Raw genomic sequence first — 14826 nt, forward strand, 5'->3', positions numbered from 1 at the left:
GTGAAGACGCGAAGAAACTTGGCGGAAGGGGAAAAAAAAAGACACCAGGGCTGTGCTGGCTGGGCAACAGCTGCGCGCGCGGCCGGTCCCGGCCGGGGAAGTGGCCGTTAGCGCGGCGGTGGTGGGCGCCTCGAGGCCCGGCTGGCCGGGCCGACGAATAGACAGGAGCAAGGATGGCTAGACGTACACGTCGCACTCTCTTATGATCTTATCATCACCCATCCGTCATCTCATCCCAGATCAATTCCTGCCTGCATTTGCGCATCTCCTCGCATTGCATGGACAAATTCGGCACACGGCACTACAGTTCAGAAGAAACTATGTGCTTTTGCTGCTCCTGATTTTTTTTTGGCCCTTCCAAAGGAGTGAAGGACTGGCCAGTCAAGTCAGCGGCGTCCCCACTGCAATGGCCCCTCCCTTGCGCATCACATGCACTCACTGTCCTGCCCTACTGATTTCTCTCCTTTTTTTGGAGAAGGAAAATTCAGTTTCAGAGCGAAATTGCAGGTGCGAGCGCTGAAGAATTGCGAATCAGAAGCAGGTGCTCAGCACCATGACAAAAAGGACCGGCTTTTGGTACCGCCATTTTGCAAAGGGTCCAACGCGCAAAACAAGCGCGCCTCCTCCCCTCCGCTTTTCCCCGTGGCTCGGCCCGCTCGTGACACCAGCGACCACCACCATCCCCGACCCCGTCGCCCCCCTGTCCTTGTCCTCTTCCACTGCCTGCCGGCCCCCCTCCACTACGGCCAAGTCCAAGCCGCAACGTTCGGCCACGAGCACGATGCAGCAGCGGAAGCCGCCGTCGTCAGGCGAGCTGGAGCGCCATCAAAAATCCAATCCCAATTCCAACACACTAACCGCTCCGGGCCCGAGTGGGGAACGTGGAATAAATCCCGGCTCCAGCCTTTCTTTACAGCTTCTGCTCCAGAATTTAGAACCTATCCCACTCCCAGCAGCACGCAATCGAGGAAGGATACACGCGGGCCGGGAACTGAACTCCAGAGAAATCAGCGCCAAAGCCAGGTTTTTTTAGGGCATGTTTGGTTTGGCGCCTATGGCGCCACACCGCGCCTAACCTGCGGCGGCCGATTCGGCCGCCACACCTGCGGCGCGGGATGTGTGGCGCGGTGTGGCGCCGTAGGCCACGAACCAAACACGCCCTTAGTGCCTCAAAGCCACTTCTCGGCCGCCGCTGTGGTCTAGTAGTACGGAGTAGTAGTCTTCCCACCTTCACATGGTCCGCGTCCCCTTCACGGCAATCCCGGCCAATCTTGCCCACCAGATCGCAGTTCTTTAGCAGATTCCAGGGCTCCCCCCGGCCGTTTTCTTCGGTTCGGTTACGCCTCGCTGACGCTCTCTGCTTCCCTCCCTTGGCCTGCCATAACTCGCTGTTGCCGTTCTCCACCAGCCATTAATGGCGAGGGGGAGTTACGCCTCTCTCTGTCTGGTCCGGTAGGCGCTCCGGCCCTTTTCCTCGGCCGGTTGTTTCGTAGCTTGCATGCGTAGGCGCAGGCAGCCGGGCATGGAAGGAAACTGTAGCGCCACGCGTTGCCGAGACGAGTGTTGTGAGGAGTAAAGGCGGCAGCTTTTCCCTTGACGCCTCTCGCCTTATTGCCTGCCCCTCCTTCCGCTCTCGTAGAAGTCAAGTCAGGCCGGCCTCCTCTCGTCTCGTTTCCTCTCCGTCCTCGTCTTCCCTGGCCGGCCATCGCGCTTCTGGCTGGGGATTCCCCCGTTTGCCCCTCAATCTCCTTGCTGGTTTTGGGGTGCTGTTAGCGCAGAAAAGCTGAGCGCTTCGTCTCTTCCGCTTTGTTCTAGTAAGTGGCCGGCTTCTGCCTCGGCTTGATGCTCCTGTTGGTCTTGGTCGTTCCCGTTGAGAGCGGCTTCGTTTAGGTCCTGGGTCCTCTTTCACCTAATCTTGTTTCTAGTTTTGGTTGGTCAGTCATCGGCTAGCTCTTGTTGGTTGGCCCAGTTCTTCTTGGACTCGGAGTATATAACTCCCGGCCGTCCGTCTTCTTCATCTGTTCTTGTGTACTCTGCACATAGGCCCGTCAGTCTTCCTGCTCCTTCCAAGACGAGCTCTGCTCGGATCAAGAAGAGGAGAACTCATCTCGTCTGTGCTGGGAGGTTGGGAGGCAGCGCTTTGCTTCGGGCGAGCCTTGGATGCTGCCTGTCGATCTCGGAACTTGAGGTGACTAGGTGAGGAATCTGATGCCTCCTCCACTTCTCTTCTCCACCTTGTGACTGAAATGACGAAATCGTTAGCTTGTTTTATTCAGCTTCGGTTGCTTTGTAGATTAAGGGTGTTTAATTCGTGGTTTCTTTCTTGTTCTTTGAGAGGAAAGTTGGCTAAGTTTAACCCGTAGGCTTTCCTTTGCTGTCGTGCTAAAGGCAGCACGGTGCAACAAAGTGATTTTCCGGTGAACCTGGCCGTTCTTTACGCCAGTGATGAATGCATTTAAGGTCACCCTTTTTCGGTTGGGCTTTAGCACTCTTTTGCCGCGTGGGCACGGATGCAACTTTTGTTTTTTTATGCCTTTCCTTTTGTGATTGAAGACTCCTGCTAGTTATTTGGGGTTTCAGAGGATCGGTGGTCAGTAATTTGAGGTTTCTGAAGCAGTTCCCGTACTTGTACATTTCCTCTGGTCATCCTAATGCTATGCTACAAAACCAGAGATGCAGACTTGCAGAGAATGAGCCCATGTCTCAACACACTGTCCTTCCTAGTTCAGAATGTGTTTGTAAGTACCACCAGAGCTTATTTTCAAAAAGTACCAGCAGAGCTTCCTTGTCCTTGGCACCCATTATCCACTGGTTTCATAGAAAAGCCGAGACGGCAGGGAATTAGCCTTGCATTTTAAGCAAAAAAGGTACAGTTAATACTGACCTGTTCCCTTATGTTGATGCGTTACTGCCTTAGTTGTGAATGGAGTGTACGCGATGAATCATAGTACGAAAGATGTGTTAATATGTGGTGTAACTGCCATTTATATGTTGTTAGTACTCGAGAGTAAGTTAATGTGCCAAGGACAGAGGTTAGCTGCTTGCATTTTGGGGGAAGAACGTTTTATCTTGTGGTTACAACTTACAATTGATGTCGAGCATTTACTTTGAGCACTCATGCACTACTCTTGGGTATAGCTGCCTCTAGCTTTATTTTGAGCAAGGGATGTTCCACAAAAAAAATTGACTAAATGGAAGACATCACATGGGAACTTCTCTGGCAGCTGTTAATCATTTGCAATTTTTTATCCAATTTAATTGGTCAACCATGAATCATGGTACATGTTCCTTACTCCCTTCTGCAACCCTGCAACCCTGTCCCTTGCTTCATTGTATGATCGACATGGCAGATTTTTTTTGTGGAACCAGTTATCTTTTTTCTTCACGCAACATATATTCAACTGCAAATGAGGGAGTAGTGTTAAAATTCAGAAAAAAAGACTGTCCCTTTTATCAGAGACAGCCAACCAGGAATTCTGTAAGTTTAAAGCATATGGTTGTTGATCACATTTGGTTTTCTGTGGGCTGAACATGTTCGTATGTTACTGCTGTGCAGGTGACAGACTTGTTGGACTGCAATTTTCTCCATATCTTTTAGTTCTTGAACCGAGATGGAACTCGGATACATGGATAGGAGAAATGGATTACATGAGGATGCAATTCCAGAGTTCAGTGGAAGGACAGAAGAAAATCAAGACCCAACTGTTGCTGCATCTGATGTTCAGTCTGATTTGGGTCAGATAAACAGGAAGAAACCATTGCTGTCAGATGAGAAGAAAAGCAAGAGCTGCCAGTCATGCCACAAATCACCTTGTTCGTGCAGTGGTGACACAAATCACTCAGATTTGTTCCCTGCACTTCCTGCCAAGATAATGATCTTGGAGTTTCTCATCAGAAGCCTGAGGCACCCAACAAGAACCCACAATGTCAACGATCTTGACGACTTGATCACTGATGGGGTCAGCCAAGGGAGTGTAAATCTCGGTCCTTCCGAAAAAAAGGTGCTGGACTCTTTGCATGCTCTTATAAGTGCAAAGACAGGACCGAAAAACTCATCGCCTTTCCTGGCAGGATCTAAGATGAGAAAAACTCGGTCCAAATCACACATCATTACACAGTCGGAAATACTGAAGCTTATATCTCCCGAGACATGGGAAACCTCCTCCCCTGGAACATCTCCAATGAAGAAAGGCACAGCTGAGGTCCACATCCATGAGAAGACGTCACCCTCATGCTCGCATATGACATCTATGGGCTCGAATCAGCCTGTCTTATCACACTGCCCATCATCTCTTAATGCAGGTCTTCTGCAATGCATATGGAAGGATGGGCTGCCTCATTTTGAATTGTCACTGGACGATCCCATTGCAGTATACACTGCGAACCCAGTCAAGGTGCAGGACAATGAAAGGGCTCTCGACTATGTCTACATGATCCATTCTGGAGAGCAAGGAAGAAAAGATTGGATGGGTCATTCAAGCAATGTGTCCAGACTTGTGGGCAAGATGAAGGTGTCAAGTTCTTTAGTGCTAAACTCAGACAAGTCAAGTCTTTTGGAAACTGAGTTTGTGCTGTATGGTTCTCCGGATGACTATCTGAGGCAAATGCATAGTTCGTGTAGTGTTCCAAAAGGAAAGGGACTAGTCAAGAGAGTGACAGAAATTATGAGAACAGGAAATGTTTCCTCTAGCCCAAAACATCCCTGGAGGTTTGGCAAATCCTGCTCTCATCAGTTTGATGACTTAACTGAAATACTCGAAGGTGAAATGATCAGTGCTAGAGAATCAGGCCTGACAAACCTCGATGCTGATGATCTGCCAACCAACCAAGAGATAGCAGCAGTTGTGGTGAGGGAACAACGGAAAAAACGCCAGAAAGAGCCTGTTGTGGGTGGCTGGGGCTTGAAGTTCCTTGAGAAAGCAGGATTAAATCATTCAGAAGGCACTGAAGATCCTGATGTTCAGAACAGAAATGGTGCTGCAAAATGTATAACCACAATTGTTCCCAGAGGTTACCATGGTGGCGCTGTTTTGAAGAGCAGCGGCTCGTCAGGTCTCATCGAGAGATGGAGATCCGGAGGATGCTGTAATTGTGGTGGATGGGATCTTGGCTGCCCCATAAGAGTGCTGAACAATGATGGATGTGCCTCCTTGCCTGAAAATGAGTCACAGGACAGCAGATCAGTAGAGCTGTCACTCAAGGTAACTAACCCTGGACTTATTTGAAGTAGAATTTCATGGTTTCAATCAGATATCAGAATTTCTGCTAGATATCTTTTTTTTTAAACAATTTCTGCTAGATATCAATAGAGCTGTCTCCAGATTCTTATCTTTTCTTGACATTAATTTTCAGGGTGCGAAGGAGACAATGTTAAGGCTTGTCAACATCACGGAGGACCTGTACATCCTCTATTTCGAGTCGAGTCTGTCACCATTGCAATGCTTCTCAACAGGGATAGCAATTGTGCACAGCCAGGCACCACAGCTTTGCCCAAAACTGTGAATTGCAAAAGCTTTATATAGCGCTATGTACATGTAGATAGACTAGTAGAGACAGCGATATATAGAAGAGATTTGTTGACTCAATCCATGCCAACATTGATGTCTAAAAACTATGCCGTGTGTATTCCTATTCTACATATAACAGAAGAAGGACTTGCACATGGTCTTCATTGACCTTGAGAAGTCATATGATAAAGTACCGAGAAATGTCATGTGGTGGGTCTTGGAGAAGCACAAAGTCCCAACTAAGTACATTACCCTCATTAAGGATATGTACAAGGATGTGACGACGTTTGTCCGGACATGTGATGGCAACACCACTGACTTTCCTATTAACATAGGCCTACACCAGGGGTCAGCATTGAGCCCTTATTTATTTGCTTTAGTGATGGATGAGATCACAAGGGATATACAAGGTGAGATCCCTTGGTGTATGCTCTTTGCTGATGATGTGGTGCTAGTTGACGAGAGTAGGGCAGGGGTTAATAGGAAGTTAGAGCTGTGGAGACGCACGTTAGAGTCGAAAGGGTTCAGACTTAGTAGGACCAAGACCGAGTACGTGATGTGCGATTTCAGTGCGACTAGGCATGAGGGGGGAGACGTTAGTCTAGATGGACAAGTGGTGGTCCAGAAGGATACTTTTCGGTATTTAGGATCGGTGCTACAAAAGGATGACGACATTGATGAAGATGTTAGGCATAGAATTTCAGCTGGCTGTTTGAAATGGCGGCAAGCTTCTGGCATCCTTTGTGACAAGAGGGTGCCACAAAAGGTAAAAAGCAAATTCTATAGGACAACAATTCGTCCGGCGATGCTATACGGTGCTGAATGTTGGCCTACAAAAAGGCGACATGCCCAGCAACTGAGTGTAGCAGAGATGCGGATGCTGCGGTGGTTTTGCGGGCACACAAGGAGGGATAGAGTCCGGAACGAAGTTATTCGGGATAGGGTCGGAGTGGCACCAATTGAGGAGAAACTTACCCAGGATCGGCTGAGATGGTTTGGACATGTCCAACGAAGGCCTCCTGAGGCGCCGGTGCGTAATGGGGTTCTTGAGCGGGTCGACAATGTAAAGAGGGGTAGAGGTAGACCTAAACTGACGTGGGATGAGTCGGTTAAGAGAGACCTTAAGGATTAGAATATCTCTAAAGAGATAGCTTTGGATAGGAGCGCTTGGAGACTAGCTATCAATATGCCTGAACCTTAAACTTATTTCTTTCGGGTTTCATCTCTAGCCTACCCCCAACTTGCTTGGGAAAAAAGGCTATGTTGTTGTTGTTGTTGGATTTGGCAAGGCAGATTGTTGTTCTCCGGTTTGAAAGTTTCTTAGGTTTTTGTTATCTGGTTAGGTACAAGGTATATTTTAATTTTTGTTCGTTTCAGTCCCTATAAGCTTTGCCATTCCTTCCATGTTGTTTTCAATTTTTTTTCCCGGTGCCGTGCTGCTATGGTTGTATTTTTCAACAGCAAAATTGATTTTATTTAGCTTAACCAATGCCGAGTTGGCTGCTAGCATGCACATCTTCAGTCATACTTGCTGACTGCGTTGTATTGTTTTAGTTCATTTACAAGTGTGTGGATGTACATATGAATCTCTTTTTTAGAACAAATAACTATATTGTCTTTGTCAAAGATCTTAACCAAAACGAAATCACCAATGCATAAATACCCCACCGATGAAATAAGTGAAATTGTTCATGGAACAACCAGACCCTGCAGCCCATGCAAATCACGCCGGATGCCCTACTGACGAGTGTCCTCAAAATCTCAGTTAGTGAAGCTATGTTAATACTAATCTGAGACCAAAGCCCACGTCATTTAGTGTATTAACAACCCCACTTATTCTAACGAATCTTCCTGACAACATGCACTCGGCTTCTTCCATTTTTTCGGTTGATGCATGCACAACTTTTTCAGTTCATTTGCCCTGTCGGTGGTCGATTGAAAATCGATTGATTTTTAGCTTCTCGTCACTCACATCTTGTCATCTGGGCAGTTCCACGTGGCAATCCTTTATTGGATAGAAAATCGATTGATGCTAAGAATTTTTTTTACTCCACTGTAGTCACTCCCTGAGCAAAGATTGCCATACATAGATTGCCACTTCACAATTTTTCTCCATGATACGTTGGGCTTGGAGGCGTTGCTCTCTAGTTGGGCCATACAAGGGAAATGAGCCCACGAACGTTAAGCTCCCAGCCGCGCAGAGCAGCGCCTTGGTGCGTTTAGTCCCACATCGGCCAGCCAGAGGCGGGAGGTGAGCTACATAAGCCGACCCAGGGCTCCCTACCAAAGCGTACCTTTCCCGGTTTTTTTTTTTGGGCTACGATGAAGTGTAGTATCTGTTTTTATTAATTTAATATTTGATATGTGGACTATGTGTCCACTTTGATATTAAATTTATTTTTTTGGGAGATGACCCATCACAGTGGCTTGCCACTGGGGTCCTCGCGTGTCGCCAGCCGTTGCACTGCTGGCAGGGCCCGGCGCACCCCAACCAAAGCTAATTGAAATGTTTTTGCCTTCTAAATCTGTTGTTAATATAGGCTAATTCAGATTGTTAGTAGGTGTTAAGCAATCTAGTATGGTCTATCTCGACGGAATGAACAAACCAAATTTAATCGATGATTAATAGACCCAGTGTAAGCAGAAATGTTTCATTACCGCAAACCTCGCGTACAGCTCATCCTGCTTCCCATGAATTTCCTCGCTAGCTAATTAGCTATCATCGCCTTTGAGCTTCCTGACCTTGTCGAGGAACGCTTGCCGGCCGGGGAAGGGGTTGGCGGCGCCCTGGCCGCCTTTCCCTGCCGCCCTCTTCTCGTCGAGCATCCCACCGGCACGGGTGCCCCGACCCAGCCCCAAAATTTCATTCTTGGCCGTCCTAATCTGAGCCTTCCTCGGCGACGACCCCGGAACGCCGTTGTCCTGCACGCCGGCGGCATTCACCCCCAGCATCTCCATCTTGGCCGTCCTCACCTGGTCCTCCCTCCTCATCCGCATCCGCTCCCTCCGCTTCCCCCTGGCGCCGTCCGGGTCAGCGCCGACATCGAACAGGGAGCCCTTCCTGTCGCCGCCGGGGGAGCCGTTGCTTCTGCTGGTGCTTTGCTTCCGGGCTCCCTTTCTTGGGATGCGGCCGCCGTAGGAGGTGCCGATGAGGCGGACGTCGAGGCGGCTCCACCCGTCCTCGTCGGAGAGGTCCCACCCGAAGCGCTCGGCCATCTCCTGGAGCGGCCCGTCGCCGTCGTCGTAGGCGTAGTCGTAGTCGGCATCGCCGCGGAGGAAGCGGTGCGCGTGCTCCCACTCGACGCGGTCGACGTAGACGGGGTCGCCGAGGACGTCGCGGGCGAGGCCCGCCCATGGCGCGGTGTCCCCGTAGTCGAGCTCCGCCGCGACCCAGCGCAGGTACGACGGCGGCAGCGTGCCCAGCATCTGGCCCTTGTGCTTGCCGAACTCAATCACGCGGTCCCTCGCCGGGCGCGAGGACGGCGCGGGCGGCGGCGTGGTGAGGGCCGCCCTTAGCGGCCGGAGGAGCCTGGCGCCGCGCGGGCGGCGGTGGCCGTTGGAGGTGAGGGGAGGGACGCAGACGAGGCGAGGTGCCGTCCCAGTCGTGGGTCTCGGCGGTGCCGGAGAGGAAAGGCAGGTTCCTGCGGCAGCGAAGCCTACTAGCATGGTGTGATGCGGCGGCGCCGGCGCCGAGCAAGCGAGGATTTTCTGGTGGGGAATGGCCGCCGCATTTGCGCTCGCGACGGGTGGAATTATCCGCTCGTCTCCAGCAGTGGATTACCAATATGGGCTGTACGGCCCATATCTGGAGGCCGTAAAAGTCTTACAGGAATGCACTGAGCGGCCCAGGGATAAACCAGTAAAAAGACCACCAAATTCGACCCACGGATAAGCGGCCCACGGCTTACGAGCGAGGGCGGTTTTTTCTTTTTTATATTTAAAAAAAATAAATTTCAAAAATATATGTTCGTTTTGGAAAATTTCAAAAATATACACCGGTCGCCCTATGGGGGGCGACAGAGCTCAAATGTAATTTTTTTTCTTCAAATTTGCAACGAAGTCCCTGAAAAATAAGGAGTCTGTTGCCCACCCCTCGGGCGACCAACCAGTGGGCCAACCTACAGGCGCCAGGGGGGCCGGTCGCCCCTCCCGCGGGCGACAGGGGGGCCTGTCGCCCCCCTGCGAGCGACCGGGTCAGGCCGCCATAAAAGGTCTCCTCCTCATTTGACCTCAAAAAATCCAAAAAAATCCAGAAAAAAGAGAGGGGTGAGAAGAAGGGAAGCGGCGAAGCTTTGCCGAATTCCGCACTTGTGATCTACCGGTAACTTTCGTATAAATTCGTTGATATTGTATAACAATTTAATTTAATTAGCAGATTAGCTGAATTAGATTTGGTGCTTTAGAACACTAGTTTAGTATTACAATTTGAGTACTATTACAGACTTTTTCAAATAAAATAATTATACATTAGAATAGAATTATGATAGTACCTTATTGATATTGCAGTATAAGACAATAGAATTCTGACAGTACCTATATTTTCACGCATCGATTTGGTATACGATATGTGCATTGCTTAAATCATTGTTTGTTATTTGACGCACCACACTATAGCGCCAATGTCTTCGTCAGGATCAACCTACATTCCGTGGAATGACTGACGGGATTACAACTGAATGAGAGTTACCTTAATGTGCATCTCATACACCTCTGGCCGCATTCATATCTTACAAGACTTTGTAAGAATCCAATGATATTAGGATGATTCGTTAGTTCACATACTCTCATGTATATCTTCCGACGTTCTAGCAGGTGTCACTTTACATCTTGCGTCGTAATACCTCGAAATAATGTGAAATCTTTAAACTCTACTACTTTGGACAACAACATCTCTATCGTACCATCCGCTAACGGATTCAACTTCTTACTGATAACAAGATGGGTCATGATATCAAGTATTATACTAGATTTTTCTTCGGTCCATGAAAATCCTCCACAATTTGAGGCAGCCATTGCCTTATACTGCAATATCAATAAGGCACTTTCATAATTCTATTCTAATTCATAATTAATTTTTTAAAAAAGTCTGTAATAGTACTGAAATTGTAATACTAAACGAGTATTATAAAGCACCAAATCTAATACAGCTAATCCACTAATTAAATTAATTTTTTATAAAATATCAATGGATTCATACGGAAGTTACCTGTAGATCAGGAGTACGCAAATTCGGCAGAGCTTCACCACTTTTCTTCTCCTCACCCCTCTTTTTTTTCCTGAATTTTTAGGCTCAAATGACAAATGAAATGATGGCGAATGGTGGCCAGGGTTTAAAATAGGCGGAAGGGACCCTGTCGCTCCCCCAACGGGCCCGTTGGGGGGGCGACAGGCCCCCTCTTTTTTTTTCCAGGGACTTCGTTGCAAATTTAAAGAAAAAAAATTACATTTGACCCCTGTCGCCCCCCAATAGTGCGACCAGGGTATATTTTTGAAATTTTCCAAAACAGACATATATTTTTGAATTTTTTTTAATATAAAAAAGAAAAAACCGCTGAGCGAGGCGGATTGCTCGCTCGGACCTCGTGGAGAAATGGAGATCTCATTCAGTTTTGTGTTCTCGGAGCACCACTGCCCATTTCTCCGAGCTCATGGGGGCTCATTTTGAGCAGTGGCCGGGAAGGCAAGGAAAAAAAAAACCGTGAAGCTGGTGCAGTGGAAGACCAAAAAAGAAAGGATGAAAAAGAGGAAGTTTGCACCAGCCGGGAATCGAACCCGGGTCTGTACCGTGGCAGGGTACTATTCTACCACTAGACCACTGGTGCTGTAATGCGTGGCGTGCTGCCCAAAGGAGAGATGAATGCTAGTGCCCAGTACTCAGTACTGCAATGTGCAGTTCAGACCAGGCACTGGATGACAACAAGATGACGAGACAATCATACGTTTCGCAGCTGAGCTTACGAGGCGGATCGGATGTCCCTATACGTGGCTAGTGGCGTCGTGTGCCTGGTTGCACTTAGATTATCGTTGCGGCTGCTGTCTTCTTCCTCTGCAGCTCACAAGTCGCAACTGCACCGGCTTCAGTGATGCAACTAGGGCGGCTTCACTCGTCTCGTCGCCACATGGTTCAGCTCAGCAGTCAGGCTGCAGCCATCATCTAGAGCCCAGCGAAAAAAGCACCCAGACCCAGGGAGCCCGTGTAGATCAGAACATACAGGCAGCCAATGCAAACAAGCTGGGAAATGGAAATAAGGGGCTTTGGAGTCCAGTACATGTCGTCATCAGGTTCGGCAGCCTTTCGAGTTCGGTCTTGTGAACACGGGCCGATGCTTCGAAAGGTCACTGCCATGTAGGGATAGGAATTAGTTTCGCTCCAGCTGCGGCTAGCTGCTTGGTCTGATTGCATTGCAGCTTCGAGGTTCAGAGTTATTCAGACATCTATCTATCTGCCGATCTACCGGCAGCCGGGCCAGTTCCTCGTCGGGTGCCATTATTTGGTGGTTGATGCACGCCAGAAAATAAAACGAAAAGGACCACAACCAAACCATAACTTAGTAGCAACCACGGCCATGGATGCGTGTAGCTGCGAAGCGCCAAATTTTGAGGAAAACAATCCTATACATGAGACCATGTCTAGCTTGTAAAATACGCTTAAGGCATTTAATTGATGTCTAGTATAAGACTAGGACTAGGTGTATTCAGCAGCTGTCATCGTGTGCCGCCATGGCGTCTGTATCGGTTTGAAAATAACCGACGCCGGCGAACTTAGCATTGGGCGTGCCAGCTAAAGTCTTGCAGACGGCGACGGCGCCGCGCGTGCGTGTTCCTCGGGGAGGATCCTCGGCGAGATTCGCGTGCGGCGCCGTGGGTGATCTTGACGATCTCATCTCCCTCGTGCACCGGCGGTCCCTGCCACACACGGCCGGATGCACGCGCCGGCGCCTTCCCTTTCTGCGCCGGACAATGCAAACAGATCGACCCGAGGCTGTCCGATTCCCTCGCCCTCGACCAGCCACTCCGATCCAATCCAAGTGTGGCACATCACCATCAACGTAGTATTGTATCCTCCCCTTTCCTTTTCTTGCCTGGAATACAGAGTACACGCACGCACGCGCCAGTGCCAGCACTCTGTCTCATCGTAGTATGTCCTGCTGCATAGTCATTCGTCCGGTGCTCCCTGTTGGATTTGTTAGTTTGACATCGGTCAATCCTTAACCAACGCAATCAGAGGGGATATCCATTCCCCAGATCTCGTACTCGGGAAACAAATCCCGAGTCCGGTTTTGCCGTGATCGGGAGGCAAAACCCTAAGCCCATTGGGCTCGACCCCGGGCCTACAGCGTGACTATAAGTAGAGGGTCAACTCCATAGGGTTTCCTCATCCCAAATCTCGTGATTCTCACGTAGTCCACCCTAACCGATCGCTAAGCGCGCTGGAAGGCTCGGAAGCTCGAGTCCCACGTCCGGGGCAGTGCCGGTGGCGACCTGAAGGCCGCCGTTACCCCGAGAGGTCGCTCAAGGAACGACTACACTACGTCCCCGACTCCGCCCTTGTCGTCGACCACATCACCACTGCACCGACGACCATGGACACCACGGCCGCCGGTAAATGACCGAGTCCTCATGTTAATCCGCATTAGTGAACTCAATGTGATCTACTATGTAGACTAGATGATCCTGCTAAGTCTGTTCTAAGTAATGCTTTACTAACATTTGGTATCAGTTAGCCTAGATCTAGTCTACTTAGATCCATTTCATGGTTCGGTGTTATGATGACTAGATCTAGTGTTTCATGTTTTAGTTGTTTTTCATTAAGTCAGTACGATTAAGCACGCTAGATCTATCAATTTTAAGTTAGTCAGTAAGTCTGGAATGCTTAGATCTACGAGTTCATTAAATTTTTCTAAGTATTCATCATGTTTTACATTCGATCCACTAAGCTAGGGTTACGAGTAAGTTCAGAAAAGGGAATGGATTGCAAGAAACCCCGAATTACACACGCAAATCATCCAAACCCTAACCCTAACCCTAAGTTCAGAACCCTACCTGAGAGTCAGCCGTCAGTGGGCTGGCACAGGCCGCGCGCGCAGATCCGGCCATCAGGTCGGCCGGCCTCGCGCGCGACCCGTCAGATCCGGTTGCCTTTCCACCATGAGCATCAGGGGACCGCCGTGGAGGTCCTCGACGGCCATGCGCTCACCGCGAGGGGAGCACGCGCGCCGGCAAGAACTCTCGCGACAGTCCCATCGCCCTGGGCCGTTGCGTCGCTTTGCGCGCCGGCGAGCGAGCTCGAGCCACGGCAATGCTGCGCGCTCGGCTCTTCCGCTCTCTCCCTCACTCAGATAAGCACGGGGGGAGGGGACGCCAGAGTTGAGGAAGGAGCACAGCGGCGCGCGAGTCGCCGGCTGCTGTCCGCGGCCAGGTGAGAGCGCAGCGGCTGCGGGAAAGGGGGAGAAAAGATTAGGGTTTCAGACCCCCCTCCGCCGATTTCGGGCTTTTAAGAGGTGCGGCAGCGAACGTTGGCCGTTTGATCACGATCGACGGCTAGGAGCGCTTGGCGCCCTCGCCCCGCGCGCGGCGCCTGCCGTGGGCCGATTTGGCGGCCTGTCCGTTCGCCCTCGGACCGACTTTCGGTTGGGCCGCCGCCTTCGCGTCGCTTCGCACGCGCATGCGCGCGTTGCGGGCTGCGCTGCGGGCTGTGCTGAGCTGGGCCGTCGCGTTGACTTTGGGCTGCGCATTTAAGTTTCCAGCCAGCTCGCAAATTACTTTTTTTTTTAAGTTTTTTCAGTACATTTTGCTCTATTTTAAGTGCAAATTTAATTAAGTCGTTTCATTAAGTTTTAAGTTTCTATTTAAGTCAGTTTATCATTATTTTCAGTACATTTTTTAGATGTTGGTGTTGTATTTAAATCCACCACTATACTTTGAGATGCCTCTAAAAAAATAGAACCAACGAGAAGTTTGTTTAGAGTAAACTTGTGATTATTTCTGACCAACGTTGTTTTAATCATGAGTATTAAGATGAATTTCGATTGCTTTTCCCAACGGTGATGCATTTTTAAATTTAATTGCATGTTTTAATCAGACCAACGTAGGGTTATTATTATGCTTTTTATTTGCATTTTATTATATATGCTTACTAAGTTAAGTTTAATTGATCTTATTTTCAATTACCAACGTCAATGCCGTGGCCTCCTACCTGAACAACATTGAGTCGCTCAACGGTGCAAACTTTCATGAGTGGAAGGGCAAGGTCATCACGTGCTTGGTTTGGAATGATCTTGATGTTGCACTGAGGGAGGACAAGCCTGCTGCGCCTGCT

General features: G+C 49.4%; 2 protein-coding genes and 2 non-coding genes across 5 annotated transcripts; 2 read left to right on the forward strand and 2 right to left on the reverse strand.

Annotated features, from left to right (window-relative positions):
* The first annotated feature begins 1036 nt into the window (after window positions 1-1036).
* Window positions 1037-5662, forward strand: LOC120647367. 2 transcript variants are annotated; one of them, XM_039924143.1, is made up of 3 exons: window positions 1037-2196; window positions 3557-5201; window positions 5353-5662. In XM_039924143.1, the coding sequence occupies exons 2-3, from the start codon at window positions 3612-3614 to the stop codon at window positions 5500-5502; spliced, it is 1740 nt and encodes a 579-aa protein (XP_039780077.1). In that variant the 5' UTR covers window positions 1037-2196; window positions 3557-3611; the 3' UTR covers window positions 5503-5662. The 2 variants fall into 2 exon arrangements, with proteins under 2 accessions (XP_039780077.1, XP_039780076.1); XM_039924142.1 differs by lacking the exon at window positions 1037-2196 and adding an exon at window positions 3351-3478 and having other exon boundaries at window positions 5353-5614.
* LOC120647368 lies at window positions 3219-9273 on the reverse strand. The gene is made up of 3 exons (XM_039924144.1): window positions 8166-9273; window positions 4800-5154; window positions 3219-3401 (listed from the first exon to the last, which is right to left on the reverse strand). The coding sequence occupies exon 1, from the start codon at window positions 9171-9173 to the stop codon at window positions 8220-8222; it is 954 nt and encodes a 317-aa protein (XP_039780078.1). The 5' UTR covers window positions 9174-9273; the 3' UTR covers window positions 3219-3401; window positions 4800-5154; window positions 8166-8219.
* LOC120653152 lies at window positions 7798-7998 on the forward strand. The gene has a single exon (XR_005666832.1). It is a non-coding gene; the product is annotated as a U2 spliceosomal RNA (small nuclear RNA).
* A 1985-nt stretch (window positions 9274-11258) lies between the features above and the next one.
* Window positions 11259-11329, reverse strand: TRNAG-GCC. Its single transcript has one exon. It is a non-coding gene; the product is annotated as a tRNA-Gly (tRNA).
* Between the last annotated feature and the right edge of the window lie 3497 nt (window positions 11330-14826).

Source organism: Panicum virgatum, chromosome 9K, assembly GCF_016808335.1.
Source record: "Panicum virgatum strain AP13 chromosome 9K, P.virgatum_v5, whole genome shotgun sequence".
Lineage (NCBI taxonomy): Eukaryota > Viridiplantae > Streptophyta > Magnoliopsida > Poales > Poaceae > Panicum > Panicum virgatum.

Coding starts and splice junctions, on each gene's coding strand:
- LOC120647368 (XM_039924144.1), bottom strand. CDS start 9,173: ATGCTAGTAGGCTTCGCTGCCGCAGGAACCTGCCTTTCCTCTCCGGCA.
- LOC120647367 (XM_039924143.1), top strand. CDS start 3,612: ATGGAACTCGGATACATGGATAGGAGAAATGGATTACATGAGGATGCA. Junction 5,202..5,352: donor CAGTAGAGCTGTCACTCAAG/GTAACTAACCCT, acceptor ATTAATTTTCAG/GGTGCGAAGGAGACAATGTT.